General features: G+C 39.2%; 1 protein-coding gene across 7 annotated transcripts; it reads right to left on the reverse strand.

Moving 5' to 3' along the window:
• Positions 1-1321: 1321 nt before the first annotated feature.
• il23r (interleukin 23 receptor) lies at positions 1322-12473 on the reverse strand. 7 transcript variants are annotated; one of them, XM_032525075.1, is made up of 18 exons: positions 12134-12473; positions 11852-11923; positions 11663-11757; positions 11136-11268; positions 10844-11019; positions 10283-10406; positions 10026-10192; positions 9478-9614; positions 9213-9387; positions 9038-9120; positions 7767-7995; positions 7455-7658; positions 7066-7164; positions 6699-6854; positions 4039-4179; positions 3745-3829; positions 2827-2917; positions 1322-2429 (listed from the first exon to the last, which is right to left on the reverse strand). In XM_032525075.1, exons 3-18 carry the CDS (start codon positions 11721-11723, stop codon positions 1767-1769), a joined length of 2724 nt encoding a protein of 907 aa, XP_032380966.1. In that variant the 5' UTR covers positions 11724-11757; positions 11852-11923; positions 12134-12473; the 3' UTR covers positions 1322-1766. The 7 variants fall into 7 exon arrangements, with proteins under 7 accessions (XP_032380966.1, XP_032380965.1, XP_032380963.1 ...); XM_032525074.1 differs by having other exon boundaries at positions 1322-2432; XM_032525072.1 differs by having other exon boundaries at positions 1322-2432; positions 3745-3832; positions 11852-11881; positions 12134-12472.
• Between the last annotated feature and the right edge of the window lie 2027 nt (positions 12474-14500).

A 14500-nucleotide genomic window follows, 5' to 3' on the forward strand; every position in this document is an offset into this window, starting at 1 on the left:
TGTGTATTGCATGACTTAGACCTTTTGTGCGGAGTTTGGATGTTCTTCCAGACTTTCTTTGACATTCTATTTCATAACTTGTTTATAATTTTTTTGACATGCTATTCTATGACTATTTTTGACTCACAATTTACTGTTTGATATGATATACTTTTTCGTCATACTTTAATTCATGGCATAGACGCTAAGTGGTTAGCACTTGATGGGCTTGACATTTTTGTTTGGAGTTTGCATGTTCTTCCAGACTTTCTTTAACATAACTGTTTTATGACTTTTTTCAACATAGTATACTATGACTTTTTTGACATACTATAACTATTGCTTTTTAAAATCACTTTTTTTGACATACTATACAATGATCTTTTTTGATCAATTTTGACATTTTTATCACTTTTTTTCAACATACTACACTATGACTTCTTATCCTTTTCAGTTTTCATTGTTGCTTCTGCTTCTTCTTCTTCTCTGAGCGCCATGCATTGTGATATATGCCAATGAATATATTGCCAATGAACATCTGAATGATTCAGAGGACAACTGGGTGAAAGTGTTGTGGTCAAATAAGACCAAAATGAAGCTCTTGGGCATCAACTCAACTTGCCGTGTTTGGAGGAGGAGGAATGCTGCCTATGACCCCAAGAACGCCATCCCCACCGTCAAACATGGAGGGGGAAACATTATGCTTTGGGGGTGTTTTTCTGCAGGACAGGAAAACTTCTCTTCATCAAAGGCACAATGGGGCCATGTACCCTCAAATCTTAGGTGAGAACCTCCTTCCTTCAGCCAAGGCATTGAAAATGGGTCGTGGATGGGTATTCCAGCATGACAATGACTCAAAACATACAGCCAAGGTAACAAAGGAGTGGCTCAAGAAGAAGCACATCAAGTTCTGGAGTGGCCTTCCAGTCTCCAGACCTTAATCCCATAGAAAATCTGTGGAGGGAGCTGAAGGTTCCAGTTGCCAAACGTCACCCTCTAAACCTTAATGACTTGGAGAAGATCTGCAAAGAGGAGTGGGACAAAATCCCTCCTGAGATGTGTGAAAACTTAGTGGCCAACTACATTAAACTACTCTGTGACTGCCAACAAGGATTGTTTTTTTAAGATAATTTTCTGGGTTTATCTGCCTTTTAGTTTCTGACAGGACAGTTAGGTGAGAAAGGGGAGAGACATGCAGGAAATCTTCACAAGTTGGCTTCAAACCCTGGACCTCTGTATTTAGGCATACACCTCTCAGTACATGTGTGCCCGCTCTACCACTGACCCAACTGGCCACAATTAAAACATGTTTGACACGGGTTTGTCTGAATTATTTTGGTTGTTATCCTGTCTTACACTGTTCAAATGAACCTACCATTGAAATTATAAACTGACCATTTCTTTGTCAGTGGGCGAACGTACAAAATCAGCAGAGGATCAAATACATTTTTCCCTCACTGTATATTACCTTGCAAAAGGGATTTTTTTTCACAACCTGACAACTCACAGAAATGCATTTTTTTTACATTAACAAAATCATTAGTTACTTTATAAAGTCTGTGTATATGTAAAATTGGTGCCAACATAACTGTAGTGACTATTAAATACTTCAGTCAAATTCAACATAAACATTTCTTATGCGTTTCTTAAGTTTTTATTATGAACAACAGAGCTGTTCATAATCACAGATCATCTGAAGCTGGATTGAAGTGGTGCTTGGATATAATACTTTCTTAAAAATCTGTTTAGGAGTGCACATTATGCTGTTTGTGCCATTCCTATCCCTGCTACCTCTGTGCATCACAGAGTGCAGTGCTGCTCACAGTAGCTGCTTGGGGGAAATATCCACTTTTCAGTGTTGTCTCAACTGTATACTGAGATGAACAAGTGCCCGCTGTGTCAGGATTCATTATTTCACGCTGCTGTAAATCCAGAGAGAGTGAGTCTGCTTCTACATCGTTCTCAGTCGCCCTCCTCTCCAGAGAGAAGCCTCCATTAGAGGCAATTGTTGCTTTGGGAGTTGTAGGCCACAGAAGACTGCTATCAGAGCTCAGAGTCAGCCCCAGAGGTGGATAAGTAAAACCCACCTCCACACTGGACAGAAAGCCTCCCAGTAATACGCCAAATCTCTCACATTTGTCTTCCTCCCAGAATGAGGGTACGTCCCTTTGCTCTTCTTCTGTCTCCTTCACCTCTTCTCCCTGTGGAGCCAATGGAGCAAGCTGGGGTTTGTAGCTGACATGTTCCGGCTGGCTGTCAACAAGCAATCCGGGATCTGACGTTAGCAAAGGTGTCTCTGCTGTTGGTTCTGTGGGTCGTGATCCAAGTTGGGATATTTCGACGTGGATGGTGGGGTACACGTCGTCCCTCTCCTCCTGAGAGATCAAACTGATGGGTGACAGCAGAGGGTCGCTTTGGGTGGACGAGAAGGACAATTCCCTGTCATACTGCTGCTGACCAAAAAAAACAAAAACAAAAGAAAACAAAGGATGAATATATTGCAAGCATGTTTTTAATCAAATTCCTGGTGTTCACTTGCAGCAGCTCACAAAGTTGCACGTTGCCAGAGTGACAGCAGAAAGTGACAACTGACATTACTTCCTGCTGCAGTCCTGACTGGAGAACCTCTCAAACTACAGTGGTTTTTTAGCATGTTTAGAAATTGTATTACAATGTCAGTGAATTGATTTCTGTCTTTCAGGAAATATCTTTGATATCATTTCACTATGCTTGTGTTGTTGATGTTGTTGCAGTTGCTAACTGTTGCTGTTTTTCACACAAAGTTAACATTAAAAGAGGGAACCATGAATGTCAACACATCTGGCTTCATCCGCTCAAATTGATTACCTGCAGTAGTCTGATGGCGTTACTGTTTCCTGGTTTTGGTAAGGTTTCAGTAAGCCAGGCAGGTCCACATGACATACATTTCTGTTTTATCCTGAGAAAGAAAGACAATTAAGTTTTAAAAAGGCAGAGCAGTTTCCCATTACTGATACTTATACCATAGTTTATTATCTGATGCAGTAATGATGCAAAATGTAAAGAATTTAGATTTTTTTTTTTATTCCACTGCTGTTTATTACAGTGATGGCAATTCCATATTTCAGGGGTCTTTTTCAGTCCAAGGACCCCTTAGCTAAAAGAGAGACAGAGTAGGGACCCCCTTTTACATATACAGTACAACATTAAGTTGCACTAAACTGGGCTGCATGGATGAAAATCAATGGCAGTGAATCCTTAAGCTTAACTGTATGGCTACCATATTAGGCAAAGTCAGCTTATCTTCAATGTTTACATTACATAAGTTTTACAAAGAGGACAATTTATCTTTGCTATTAAATGTTTCAGACATATTCATTTTTGAAAAAAGATAGTTTTGAAAAAAGGTTTTTTGTAAACAAATTATTTGACGGGCCCCCTGCACTAACTCTGAGGGTCACGGACCGCCTGTTGAATATCTCTGCCGTATTTCATAAAGCACACACTCAGTATCTCCACATCTCTAACCACCATCAGATTGGGGTGCTTTGACCACACATGCAGAGTTTAATCTTCAACACGGTTTCTATTTATGTTAATCGCGTGGCTTCTTCTTCATCTGCTAATGTTGCGGTGTGGCATTTCATGAAATTAGCCACAGTGGCATTCATCCTGGTTACTAGTAAAACAAAACCTATGCACATTCAAAATCAGTTGCAGGAGATTGAGAAAAGTGGTTTGTTTGTTTGACAATGGTATGAAGGCATAAATAATGCTTAAAAATACCTTTCCCTCACACATCTCCAGCACATCAGGTTGGCTATGATTGCTATAAAGAGGGTAAGGATGAAAACAGTCCAAATCACCAGGCCTACTACAGGATAGAAGAAGAAAAAACACAACAGTTTAGTAGAGTAGTTGTCAAAAAGTTAAGAAAACAAGGTTCTCTTTAATCTTTTCATCTAATGATTTCTTGCTTGACATAACATGGAGGGGAATTGAAGTTACAGGCAAATGCTTTCACAGAACAGGCATCATGGGTTGATGTTTGGGGACATGGGGTGGCAGCAGGAGACTGACCTGCAGGGGTTTCTGGCTGAGAGCAGATCCGGTTCCCCCGCTGCCCTTCTCCTGCTGAGGTAGATGCAGTCAGCTGCAGAGCCAGAGCTCCTTCAGGACAGTCCATCCACATCTGTCTAGGGCTGGAGACAGACACCGTCTCTGGAAGAGGAATGGTAGATGGACTGCATTTATACATTTTCTTTTACACACATTACATGCAACATTCATCCAACACACACACAACACACACACACATTCATACAGTGGTGGCCGAGGCTGCCATACAAAGTGCCACCTGCTCATCAGATTAACATTCACGCACAATCACACGCTGACAGCACAGCAACAGGACACATAGCCATGTAGAAAGAGGCCAGGAATTGAACCACCAACCTTCCAATTGGCAATACACAACTTCCTGAGCCACAGCTGCCCACAAGAGGAGAAAATGTCAGTGATGGTTTTCTTTGATTTTAGTTTGATGTAACTTTTTTCTCTCCCGCTGGCCGGGAACAGAATCAGAAACTCGTGCATGCACACTGACTCTCGCTAACACAAGCAATACAATCTATTATAAGCTAAATGTATCACTAGTACAGTCGCTGTAATGTCAAAAACACTCCCCAGTCTATGTCATTTTATTTTTTACATGCTTTTTGACTTTTTTCACCACAACCGTCTGTCGACCCATGGAAATGATCTCATGACCCCCTTGGCCATCGGGACCCCCAGGTTAGGAACCACTGTTTAAAAAAAAAAAGAAATGATAGGCAAGATCAACTGCCTTAATTCAATAGCTACGTTCAGCTCATGCTAATGTCTCACTCTCAACCTGAGTTCAACTTTTTAAAGAACTTCAATAAAAACCCAAGAATGCAAGAGTATGTAGATAAAGGCTAAAATCTGTTTTTATCAGTGGGGTGCAGCCATACATGCTATCTCCAGACTAGCAACCAATTTTGATAATTCATTATTATGTGACAATTTATGTTTTGAGATATAAGTAACTGCAAAAAATTATAAGAATAAATTAATATTTCAGCAATTTTGAGTAAAACTTTAGATGAAATTGAGATTGTATGCAGTCTGACACATGAAATGTCACATAAGAAAGAGAAAAAAAGAAAGCTCTCAGGTGTTTTTACACTGAAGCTCCAGAAATAGTTTCTGAAGCAGGAGGGTTAGTAACAGCTAAACGGTTGCATGTGTGCATGTAGCCACATGGCATCCTGTTTGTGGTCAAAGACAGTTCTAGAAAACTCTATGATTCACCGAAGGCACTGAGAAAATGATGACAACCAGTGTTTAAAACATCAATTTGCTCACTAGTGAACATCTGCATTCCTCAGTTATATGTCAACAACATTGCCAAATACATATTCAAACGGACAATTACTTTGGAACAACAAGAGGTTTATAGGGTATAACTAAAAGCCGGGCTTTCTGAAACAAAACTGTCAACGTAAGGAGATTCATTGTCTTAATCAATGTTTTAACATGTATTATGCTGCATTGGCCCTAGTTCTGATGTGGATATTGGCTGTAAACTACAAACAAATAACAAAAGCATAAAACAAGCAAGCATGAGGTTGCTGTTCAACTTTCACCACATTACTGGAAGTGAGAGATGAAATACCCTGATGATGCACTGAAGCTTTGTGGGAGGACAGCATGAATGGAATGCTGGCTGCACACTTTCCTTTATGTAACAGTGGCTTGTGAAACACAATAAATGCATACTACTGCATATGTTATTTCCCCACACGTGTGCACACACATAGGCACGCTAGGTGTACACACACCCACCCACCCACCACACACACACACACACACACCCTCAGAATGGAGGTGAACAAACTATTGTTTGTGGTGCTCACAGCATTGAAAAAGCAGATGAAAATGCAGAACATCTTTTGTATTATGGACTGGCTAGAACAGCCTACATGCGTCCATATGTTCACAGGGCTGCATCTAACAATTACTTTCATTGCGAATTCTTTCTTGATTAGTTATAAAAAATGTTTTTCACAATGTCCCAAACACAAAGTGGATGTCTTACAATCACAGTGCTTTGTTACCTTACAATTTAAAACTAAAGTATTCTGTTTTCAATCACATAAAACAAATAAAAAGCTAACATTTTGAACCACTGGTTGTAAGAAAAACTTGTCTTAAGCAATTTATCGATTATCAAAATAGCTTCTGATGATTTTTCTACCGATCCACTCATTTGTTACCGTAATTAATCAGTCCCTTCAGCTATATTCCGTGGTGTAGTCTACGTGATAGGCAGTTATACGCAGTACACCCACTAAGAAAGCTCCAGGATTTCCATACGTCCACTTAAAAATGTGTAATGACAGGTAACAACATACTTTCCATTAAACTTTTGATATATTTTGAATTGTCATCTGTGATTTCCTTCACAAATGCTAAATAAAGATAATTCTCTGTACATTGTACCAAAAAGTCTACCAGAATGCAGGAAATAAAGTCTGGGATGCACAATATTTTTCTGGGGAGGGACACCCAGACCCCCCCCCCCCCCACACTTTGATATGTCCATTCTTGTCCATATATTTATATAGTACAGTACACCTGCTAAAATACATGAGACTACACCACTGGCTATGTTCACATAAATACGACAATCAAAGGGACACGGTGCAACTGCTCACTGCTGAGTTGGGTGTTGCTGAAGTCCAGCATCTGGAGATAGATGGTGTAGTTTATAATGAAGCCTCTCTGCTTGTCTACAGGCAGCTCCTCCCACTGGATCCGGATCCGTCTGGCCTCATGGACTAGTACTGACACACTTGGACCACACACTGGCTCTAAAACACGTACAAATGAGACAGCTAATGAGACCGGACAATGACCGTAGATTAAATATATAACATGGGTTTTCCAAATCCCTCGTATGCAAAATCTATCACATTATGTAAATGTTAAATGTAAATGTTTAACATTACATGTAAATGTAAATGTTATGTTAAAATATAGGAATAAACTGTTTTTGAGACATGAGGCATCTATTAACCTTACTCTGTTCTTTGGAGTAAACCAAACGGGATGATGGAGCACTGACCCCTCTGGTGGTCACGGCATACAGAGAGACGTTGTACCTCACACCTGCAGTCAGGCCTGAAACAATACCATCACCTTAGCTCTTCTATATATCACATAACATTCAACTTCGCTAATGAATGTTGGCTGCAGTTGAAGTGAAATTATTTATTTAAAATTCTCACCAGTACATTTTATACAGTAAAATTAGAAAAGCACACAGTAGTGTAATTCACCAACTGCCCACAAGAGGACACTGCTTTATCTCATGTGGAGTGTATGTCTTGTGCCTTGTTATGAATAAAAGCTTTTTTTTATGTGATGCAATTGTTTTGTGTTATTTCATAGATTGTCTGTGTGTTGTGTACCTGTGATTGAAGTGTTGTTTTGATCTTTAGACACTTTTTGCCACTGCAGCTCTGCCACAGGTACACTTGTCCATTCTATCACATAGTGCAGTGGTTCTCCTCCAGATGTTGAGCGGTGTTTCCCCCACGGCCATGACCAGGAGACAAACACAGCACTGCCATTTGCTGCAGGAACCAACGGTCTCAAAACCGGTCTGACATCACCTAAACAGTTAGATGCCAAAAAATGATTACACTTTAATGGTATGTTTTTCTTGACAACTTAAACATGTTTTGCTTGGTTTTTATCTTCTGTGTCTAATATTTGTGTACCTGAGAGTCTGAGTGGCACATTAGCCGGTGGAGACATTCCATACAAGGTGACAGCACTGATGCTTACTGCCTGGACCTCTGCTGGTACCTGAACTGAACATGGGCTCACAGCTGCACAACTGGTCACTTCTTGATTCTGATCATTACCCAGAAAGATCCTGTACTGTTGCACCGCACCAGTGTAATCATCTGGTGATGGAGGCTGGGGAAGAAGTCCATCCATCATAATCTTTTCGACATCATCTAGTAAGTACGTTTTATAGAAATACATTGACAGTTTAGGAAATATGATTCTTCTTTGCCAGGAGTTTGATGAGTAGATTGACATCACTGTCATATCATATCTGCCAATTACATACAAACCCACAGCTAACAGATGGGCAGCTTAGCAATCCATAAAGACTGAAAACATGACAAAACAGATAGCCTGGCTCAGTCCAATGGTAAAAAAAGCACATTTAATGCTCACTAATTAACACATACTGTAACTCCTATGTTTAATTGGTACAAAAACCAAAGTGTAAAAACTTTCTTGGCTAGGCACTGTTCAGCAGGTTAGTGCCAAGAGAAAGTTATTTTCACCATACAGATATTTAAGTGGTGGCAATCTTTTCATTCAGTAAGTCAAAAGCAAATAAGCATGTTTGCCAAAATAGCATTTAAAGGTCCCATATTCTAAAAAGTGAGATTTCCGAGTCCTTTGATTATGAAGCAGGTCGAGGTGCTATATAAATACTGTGAAGGTGTCAAAACACTCAATTCACAGAGAAATGCACACCATTGTATTCAGAAACTAGGCCTTTAAACAAGCCATCAGTACTCCCGTATGGTTGTGATGTAACTATAATACATATAGGTAGAAGGTGCCGCTACAGTATCGTTACAGTTATTTCTTGGCTGGAATAACGATGCAAAGACGCCAAAAGCGCAGATACAAAAGACCCAGGACTGGGCTTTGTGGGAAGAGGGCTCAAAGAGACAGCCGTTAAAGCAAAGCATTTTAGACAAAAGTTGAATAGGTACAGTATATAGTCGGACTGACAGTATGAGAAAAATGTGTTTTTAACATTAAAGCATGTAAACATGTTCCAGTAGAAACCCAAAATATAAGTATGAAACCTAAAAAGGAGCATGATGTAGGACCTTTAATCAATAAGTAGTGTTCCTCGATGAATGTGTCATATTTCTGGTATTTGGTATAACTTTGTATTACAAAATGGGCAATGTCAATTTTTAAAAGCCAGAGATAATGAGTAGCTATGACGTATTACCTGCCATAAAACAGTCACCATCCGCAGCCCATTGGTACCCAGGCTGCCTAACTTCCTCCACGCAAGCAACTGCTGAGATGGACCTAAAGATAAGATGTGGGTTTTGTATGAGTGACACAAACTCACATTACCACATTCAGATTGCCTCATGATAAATAAGTATCTGTGAGCTTGCCTTTTCCAGGACTTCTCCCCACCACAGATGAGCTCCATTTGCTGCACAAGGATCTTTTGCTGGAGTTTGACCTGGATGTGTTACATGTTCTCATCTGGAACTCATAGTCAGTCAGAGGCCTCAGTCCGTCCACTTGTATCAGACCCTCACGGAGTTCTGTTTCCTCTCCCATTTCCTAGAAAATGTGAAGACATTGCATCACCACACATTGCCCGATTCTGCATTTAACCCCAAAGCTATCATGGGTGTCATAAAATCAATTTACCCAGGTGCCAGTGTCTGTGCGTAGCCTGACATCAGATCTGAGATGCACTGAGGATTCAGACGTTTTCCAATACAATATGGCTGCTATGGAGTTATTTCCAAACTCTATCTGGGTGATACATGGTGTCTCTGGAATCACTGCAACACAAAAGAACATAAAAAAGCATCCACATTAAGGGCAATGATTATCCAGCATGATGATCTCCCAGCACAACCAACTAACTCCAAAACAAAAAATAAAACAGTGACTAATTCAGCAATGACTCAAAAGGTCAAGTCTGTTGAAACAGATGTCAAAACTCTAAAAAGAACAGCGATAATTGTGGGCCGTGGCAGCGGGCCAACTGTTCACTTCAAAGACATAATACAAAAACAGCGAAACAGTTCCCAGGTCAAATTAGTCAAACTGTGACAATAGAACAAAACGACACTGGTTGCCTTATTTCTCCAGAAAATACTTACTACTACTGCGTAGACGCACTCGCCTTTATAGAGATAAGTGTATTCAACGGAAATTAATAAATGTATTCAACAGAAATGAGAGCTTACCTATGTCCTTAGCAGAGAAGGTGAATGGATCAGATTGTGATGCTCCAAAGTGGTTGTAAGCAGTGATAATCAACTGGTATTTAGTATTTTCATCAATCGTTGCTCGGGGTATGTGGATTTCTTCAGCATCCTGGATTTGATCTAAATGTATCTTGGTCCCATTTTCTCTGATAATAAAATGTGTTAAAAATAAGGTTTGCTCTTGTCAAAAGAAAACAATAATAACAGCTCAATTTGACCAAAATATAACACCTTACCTGTTGACTGAAATGTTGTAGGTAGTAAGGATGTGTGTTTTCTGTCCTCTCTCCCATGTGCAGTCTATGAAATCTGAGCTCCTTGACATTTCACACATAACATGTTCAGGTTTATTTGGAGGGACTGGAAACAAAAGAGACAAACAATGAAGCAAATTACCGTAATTTTTGTATTCCCATTGAGAAACACAAAAACTCTGTCTACAATATTGCTTGGTGACAAAAGGTGACAAAAGGTGTAATATCACCTTTTCCCACTGAGAATAATAGGAGCTATTCTGCAAATGAGATTCTAACCAAATCCTTTCAATGTGTCTATAGCTTCCTCAAAATATAAGACAATAAGGTCAAATAAACTTAACATTTTAAGAAACAAAATTAAGAAGAAATGAAGTCCACTGTGGCCTAAGTGCAGAATCACGATAGCATCCACCCGAAACACTAACAACTACCTGGCAATAGTAGATTAATTCTCTTCAGACGATATTGCCCTTTCTTTTAAATTTTTCAATTTTCAATTTGCCTACTAGGACTGTAGACATGAAAGCCAACTGTACATACGCCCGCCATGTAGGTCCAGTCCATTAACAGGAAGCTCCCGATCAACACTCTTCAGCTTGCAGATCAGTTGAGATTGTGGCATCCGGACATTGAATAGCCTGAAGATCATCGTGGTGCAATTGACTCTCTCCAAAGAATTCACACTCTCACCATTCAGCTCCAGGGATATTCTGAAACTGGAAAACAGTAACATAACTGCATCTGAACATGCATTAATTAACATGAATTAATTTTATACATATATGTAGGTATTATATACATGTATTTTTTATCATAGTTTTACCATTCTTACCCCTGTTTACATTCATTGGAGTGGCAGAACACAGTCAGGTTTGAGCCAATGAGGAAGGGTGAAGCTGGTTTTACTGTCAAGTTGCCAAGGGGAACAAAAAGCTGGCAACCAGCAGGGAGAAACAAAGGGAAATCTGTCCAGAAAGAATTATGTTTGGTTTTACAAGGTTTCAAATTAGATGGTACATTTGCCTTACGGTAAACATCTTTAAATCCCAAGATGCAGGGATGTGATTCTGTGATGCAAACTATCCCCTCTTCCCGTCAATCCCCATTGCTTTCTTTGCAATATCATGCAAAAAAAAGTTTGACAGAAAAAATTGGTTCTTTTCATGGTTATTTAACATCTATCCCAAAAAATAAATAAAACCCTTTTTACTTGATCAAGGCTGCAAAGGTAAGCTCAAACCTACAAAAGGTACCAAACTGCGACCCTGTTTTACTCACTGAATCAGGAACAAGCTAGTTGAAATGATGTGGATAGATCGATGAATGGATATATATATACGTAGGTACTGTAATACTCACACTTAATGGAAAAACTGAGAAGTAAAATAATGAATCTCCAAAGGTTTGAGGGGAGATTCATTTCCGCTCATTGTTCTCTCAGCATTACTCAGAAGCTGCAAAAAAAGTTATTTTGTATCATAATCAACAAATTCATCACCAATTTCTTTCTAAAGAATCACTTCATGGGATTTCCGCATATGAAGTGACCTGACAATCTGTGTACAGGAGATGTTCTGGCTGACAATAGGAAGAGACATGATGTTTTGTGGAATTTCAGCGCTACAAAACCACAACAGGTCAGATAAGAGAAAAAGACATTTGTGACACTGGGTTATCCTGCTGATCAACTGACATTAACATTCATTGCGTCATTTGATTTTAGAAGACATCTTGAATGTAGATAATGTTCAATCCAGTTATCATTACACCTTTTCTACACGGCCCCCGCAAACCAAGTTACGTAAGTAGATATGTTCAGATAAAGCTCACCAGAATTCATGCCTTCTCCGTGCCTTTGTAGTGTCTTTAAGGTTTTCTTATCAAGACACAATCCAACAAGTTTTTAGCCATTGTTACATCTCCCTCAGATGACTTGTTTCTGAGATGCATCTGACTTAAGTCATTTCTGTTGCGTGAATTAAACATCTTAAAGAGGCCAGTGACCTAGTTTGGTGGTAACCCAGAACCTTTGAACATTGGATTCAGTACTTTGGTGCCCTACTTCATCACCACAATGGTTCCGTTGACTATACATGTTTGCTGAGAACCTGCTCTCATTAAACCTGCTGCTGTCAGCACCAACATGTAACATTCTGAGTGACACCAATGTTTTACTTTGAAAAATATGCTGATTATTATTATTACTATTTTTGTTTCCATTAATGCTGGTACTTCTTAGTTAAAGTTTTTTTTATCAACTCTTAATGTGAACACACTACACGGTTTTAAAATCCTTCATTAGCTCCCAGTCTGTCTTAGAATGGATTTTTTTTTAAATTGTAATAATCACTTTAATGACTTGTACAGGGTTAGCTCCTATATATACTGTATATCTGACCTCCTACAAGCCTAAATGCAACCTGTGATCATCTGGCCCCTCAGTTGTAGAATGCCAGGGCATCAAACACTTTTTTGTAGCACCTGCTTATTAAAATGGATTAAATAGGACTAAGGATTATTTTAGGTATTAGTCTAGGTTTAGGGCTTTGAAATGCTGAACTGTACGCCCACCATCTTGCGTGCCTCTTTAACAATTTTAGCAAGGGAGTTTTTATCTTTTAGATCAAGGATACCACACCAACAGATGATTCAAAATGAGATGAGACTCTATAAAAGCTCCGTAGAACAATGTCATCATGGTCTTGTCAATTTGGAATTTGACAAGCTTTTCTAAGCAAAAAAAGTGCTGCTTGCCTTTTTTGTGTGTGCATATCAGTATTTGAATTGAATTTCAGACGATTGTAAATTGTAGTGCCCAAATAGTTAAAATTCACTTAAAACCGTTTCCACTGTCTGACCCTGGAAATTAGTGCTTTGAAGAGCTGTGATGGTTCGCCTAAAATCTATATACGTCTTTTGTTTTAGAAACGTTAAGTTAAAGTTAAGAAAGCATTTTTGCACCAGGAAACAAACTAATTGACATCTGGGCCATGACCAACTTAATCATCACTAAGAAGGCTGACTGTTGCAGTCATCAGCATACTTAACAATTAATCCATTATAACAATGGCTGCAACAGTGTGTAATACAAACACAAGAGGGGAAAGAACACAACCATGAGGCATCCTGGTGGAAGATGTAAGCTCAGTAGTATTTCCCATTTATCCTTACTCTCTGAGTTCTGTTAGTAAGAAAATTTAGAACCCAGCCAACAATACATCAGTCTAAGCAAACATCAGTTTCTTAACTAGCACATGTGGCCGTATAGTGTTGAAAGCAGATAAAAAGCCAACAAAAAGCAGCACGGTTCCCACCACCCTCTTGGTGTTTATCTAGAACGAGCATTAAGGTCATTGGTGCCTCCTGCACACCCCTCTTAGCCCTATAGGCAAATTTAAATGGGTCTAGGAAACAGTATTTGCTAAGATTTCTTCATTGACACACTTTTCAAATGACTACACGACAAAGGATGTTAAAGCAACCGGCCTGATGTCACTAAGGGCTTTACGTTGGCTACACTTAGCAACCGGACCCACAATAGCCTGTCTGAACTGACAATACATACACCTGCCTTTTAAGTAGTTAGGTTGGTAGAACAAACTTACACTCTTAGTCTGAAAAAGGTTCCTTCAAAATAAAATAAAAATCAACCCCGATCTTTTCTCATTTTGGCTCATGTTCATAGTCCCTCAGTGTCGACTGTGTGAGAAATAAGCAGAGACTGAGACTTTCTCAAGCTATCGTAGTTTTTGTGATTTCCTTTTGCACTTTATTTTCCATCTCTAACTTCAAAAGCTTTACAGGGAAAACCCAGAAGGTGAGATGAGGTGCATGTCAATGTAAAGATAAAAGAGACCTCAAGTTTCAGGTTTGCTTGTTTTCAGAATATATATAAATAAAAAGGTGAAATTTTCAATTTTAAGACATTTTCTGTCACACAAACACACACCAGAGCCAGTCTGAAACATTTAGTATACAGCAAAATAGATTTCTATATTTCCGAAATCGGCAGGTATCAGACACGCTCAAGTTGATAAACAGCACTGAGACTGAGTGCATGGTGTCCTCTAATATGTGTTTACCTCCCCTGCCAAACCTCAACCTGTAACCACAGTGAGAACATAAACACACAGTGGTCTGAATTAAGATCAGTGATTTTTTAAACTGGAAAAGATTTAACTGCATATGAGTAGATTG

Source organism: Etheostoma spectabile, chromosome 9, assembly GCF_008692095.1.
Source record: "Etheostoma spectabile isolate EspeVRDwgs_2016 chromosome 9, UIUC_Espe_1.0, whole genome shotgun sequence".
Lineage (NCBI taxonomy): Eukaryota > Metazoa > Chordata > Actinopteri > Perciformes > Percidae > Etheostoma > Etheostoma spectabile.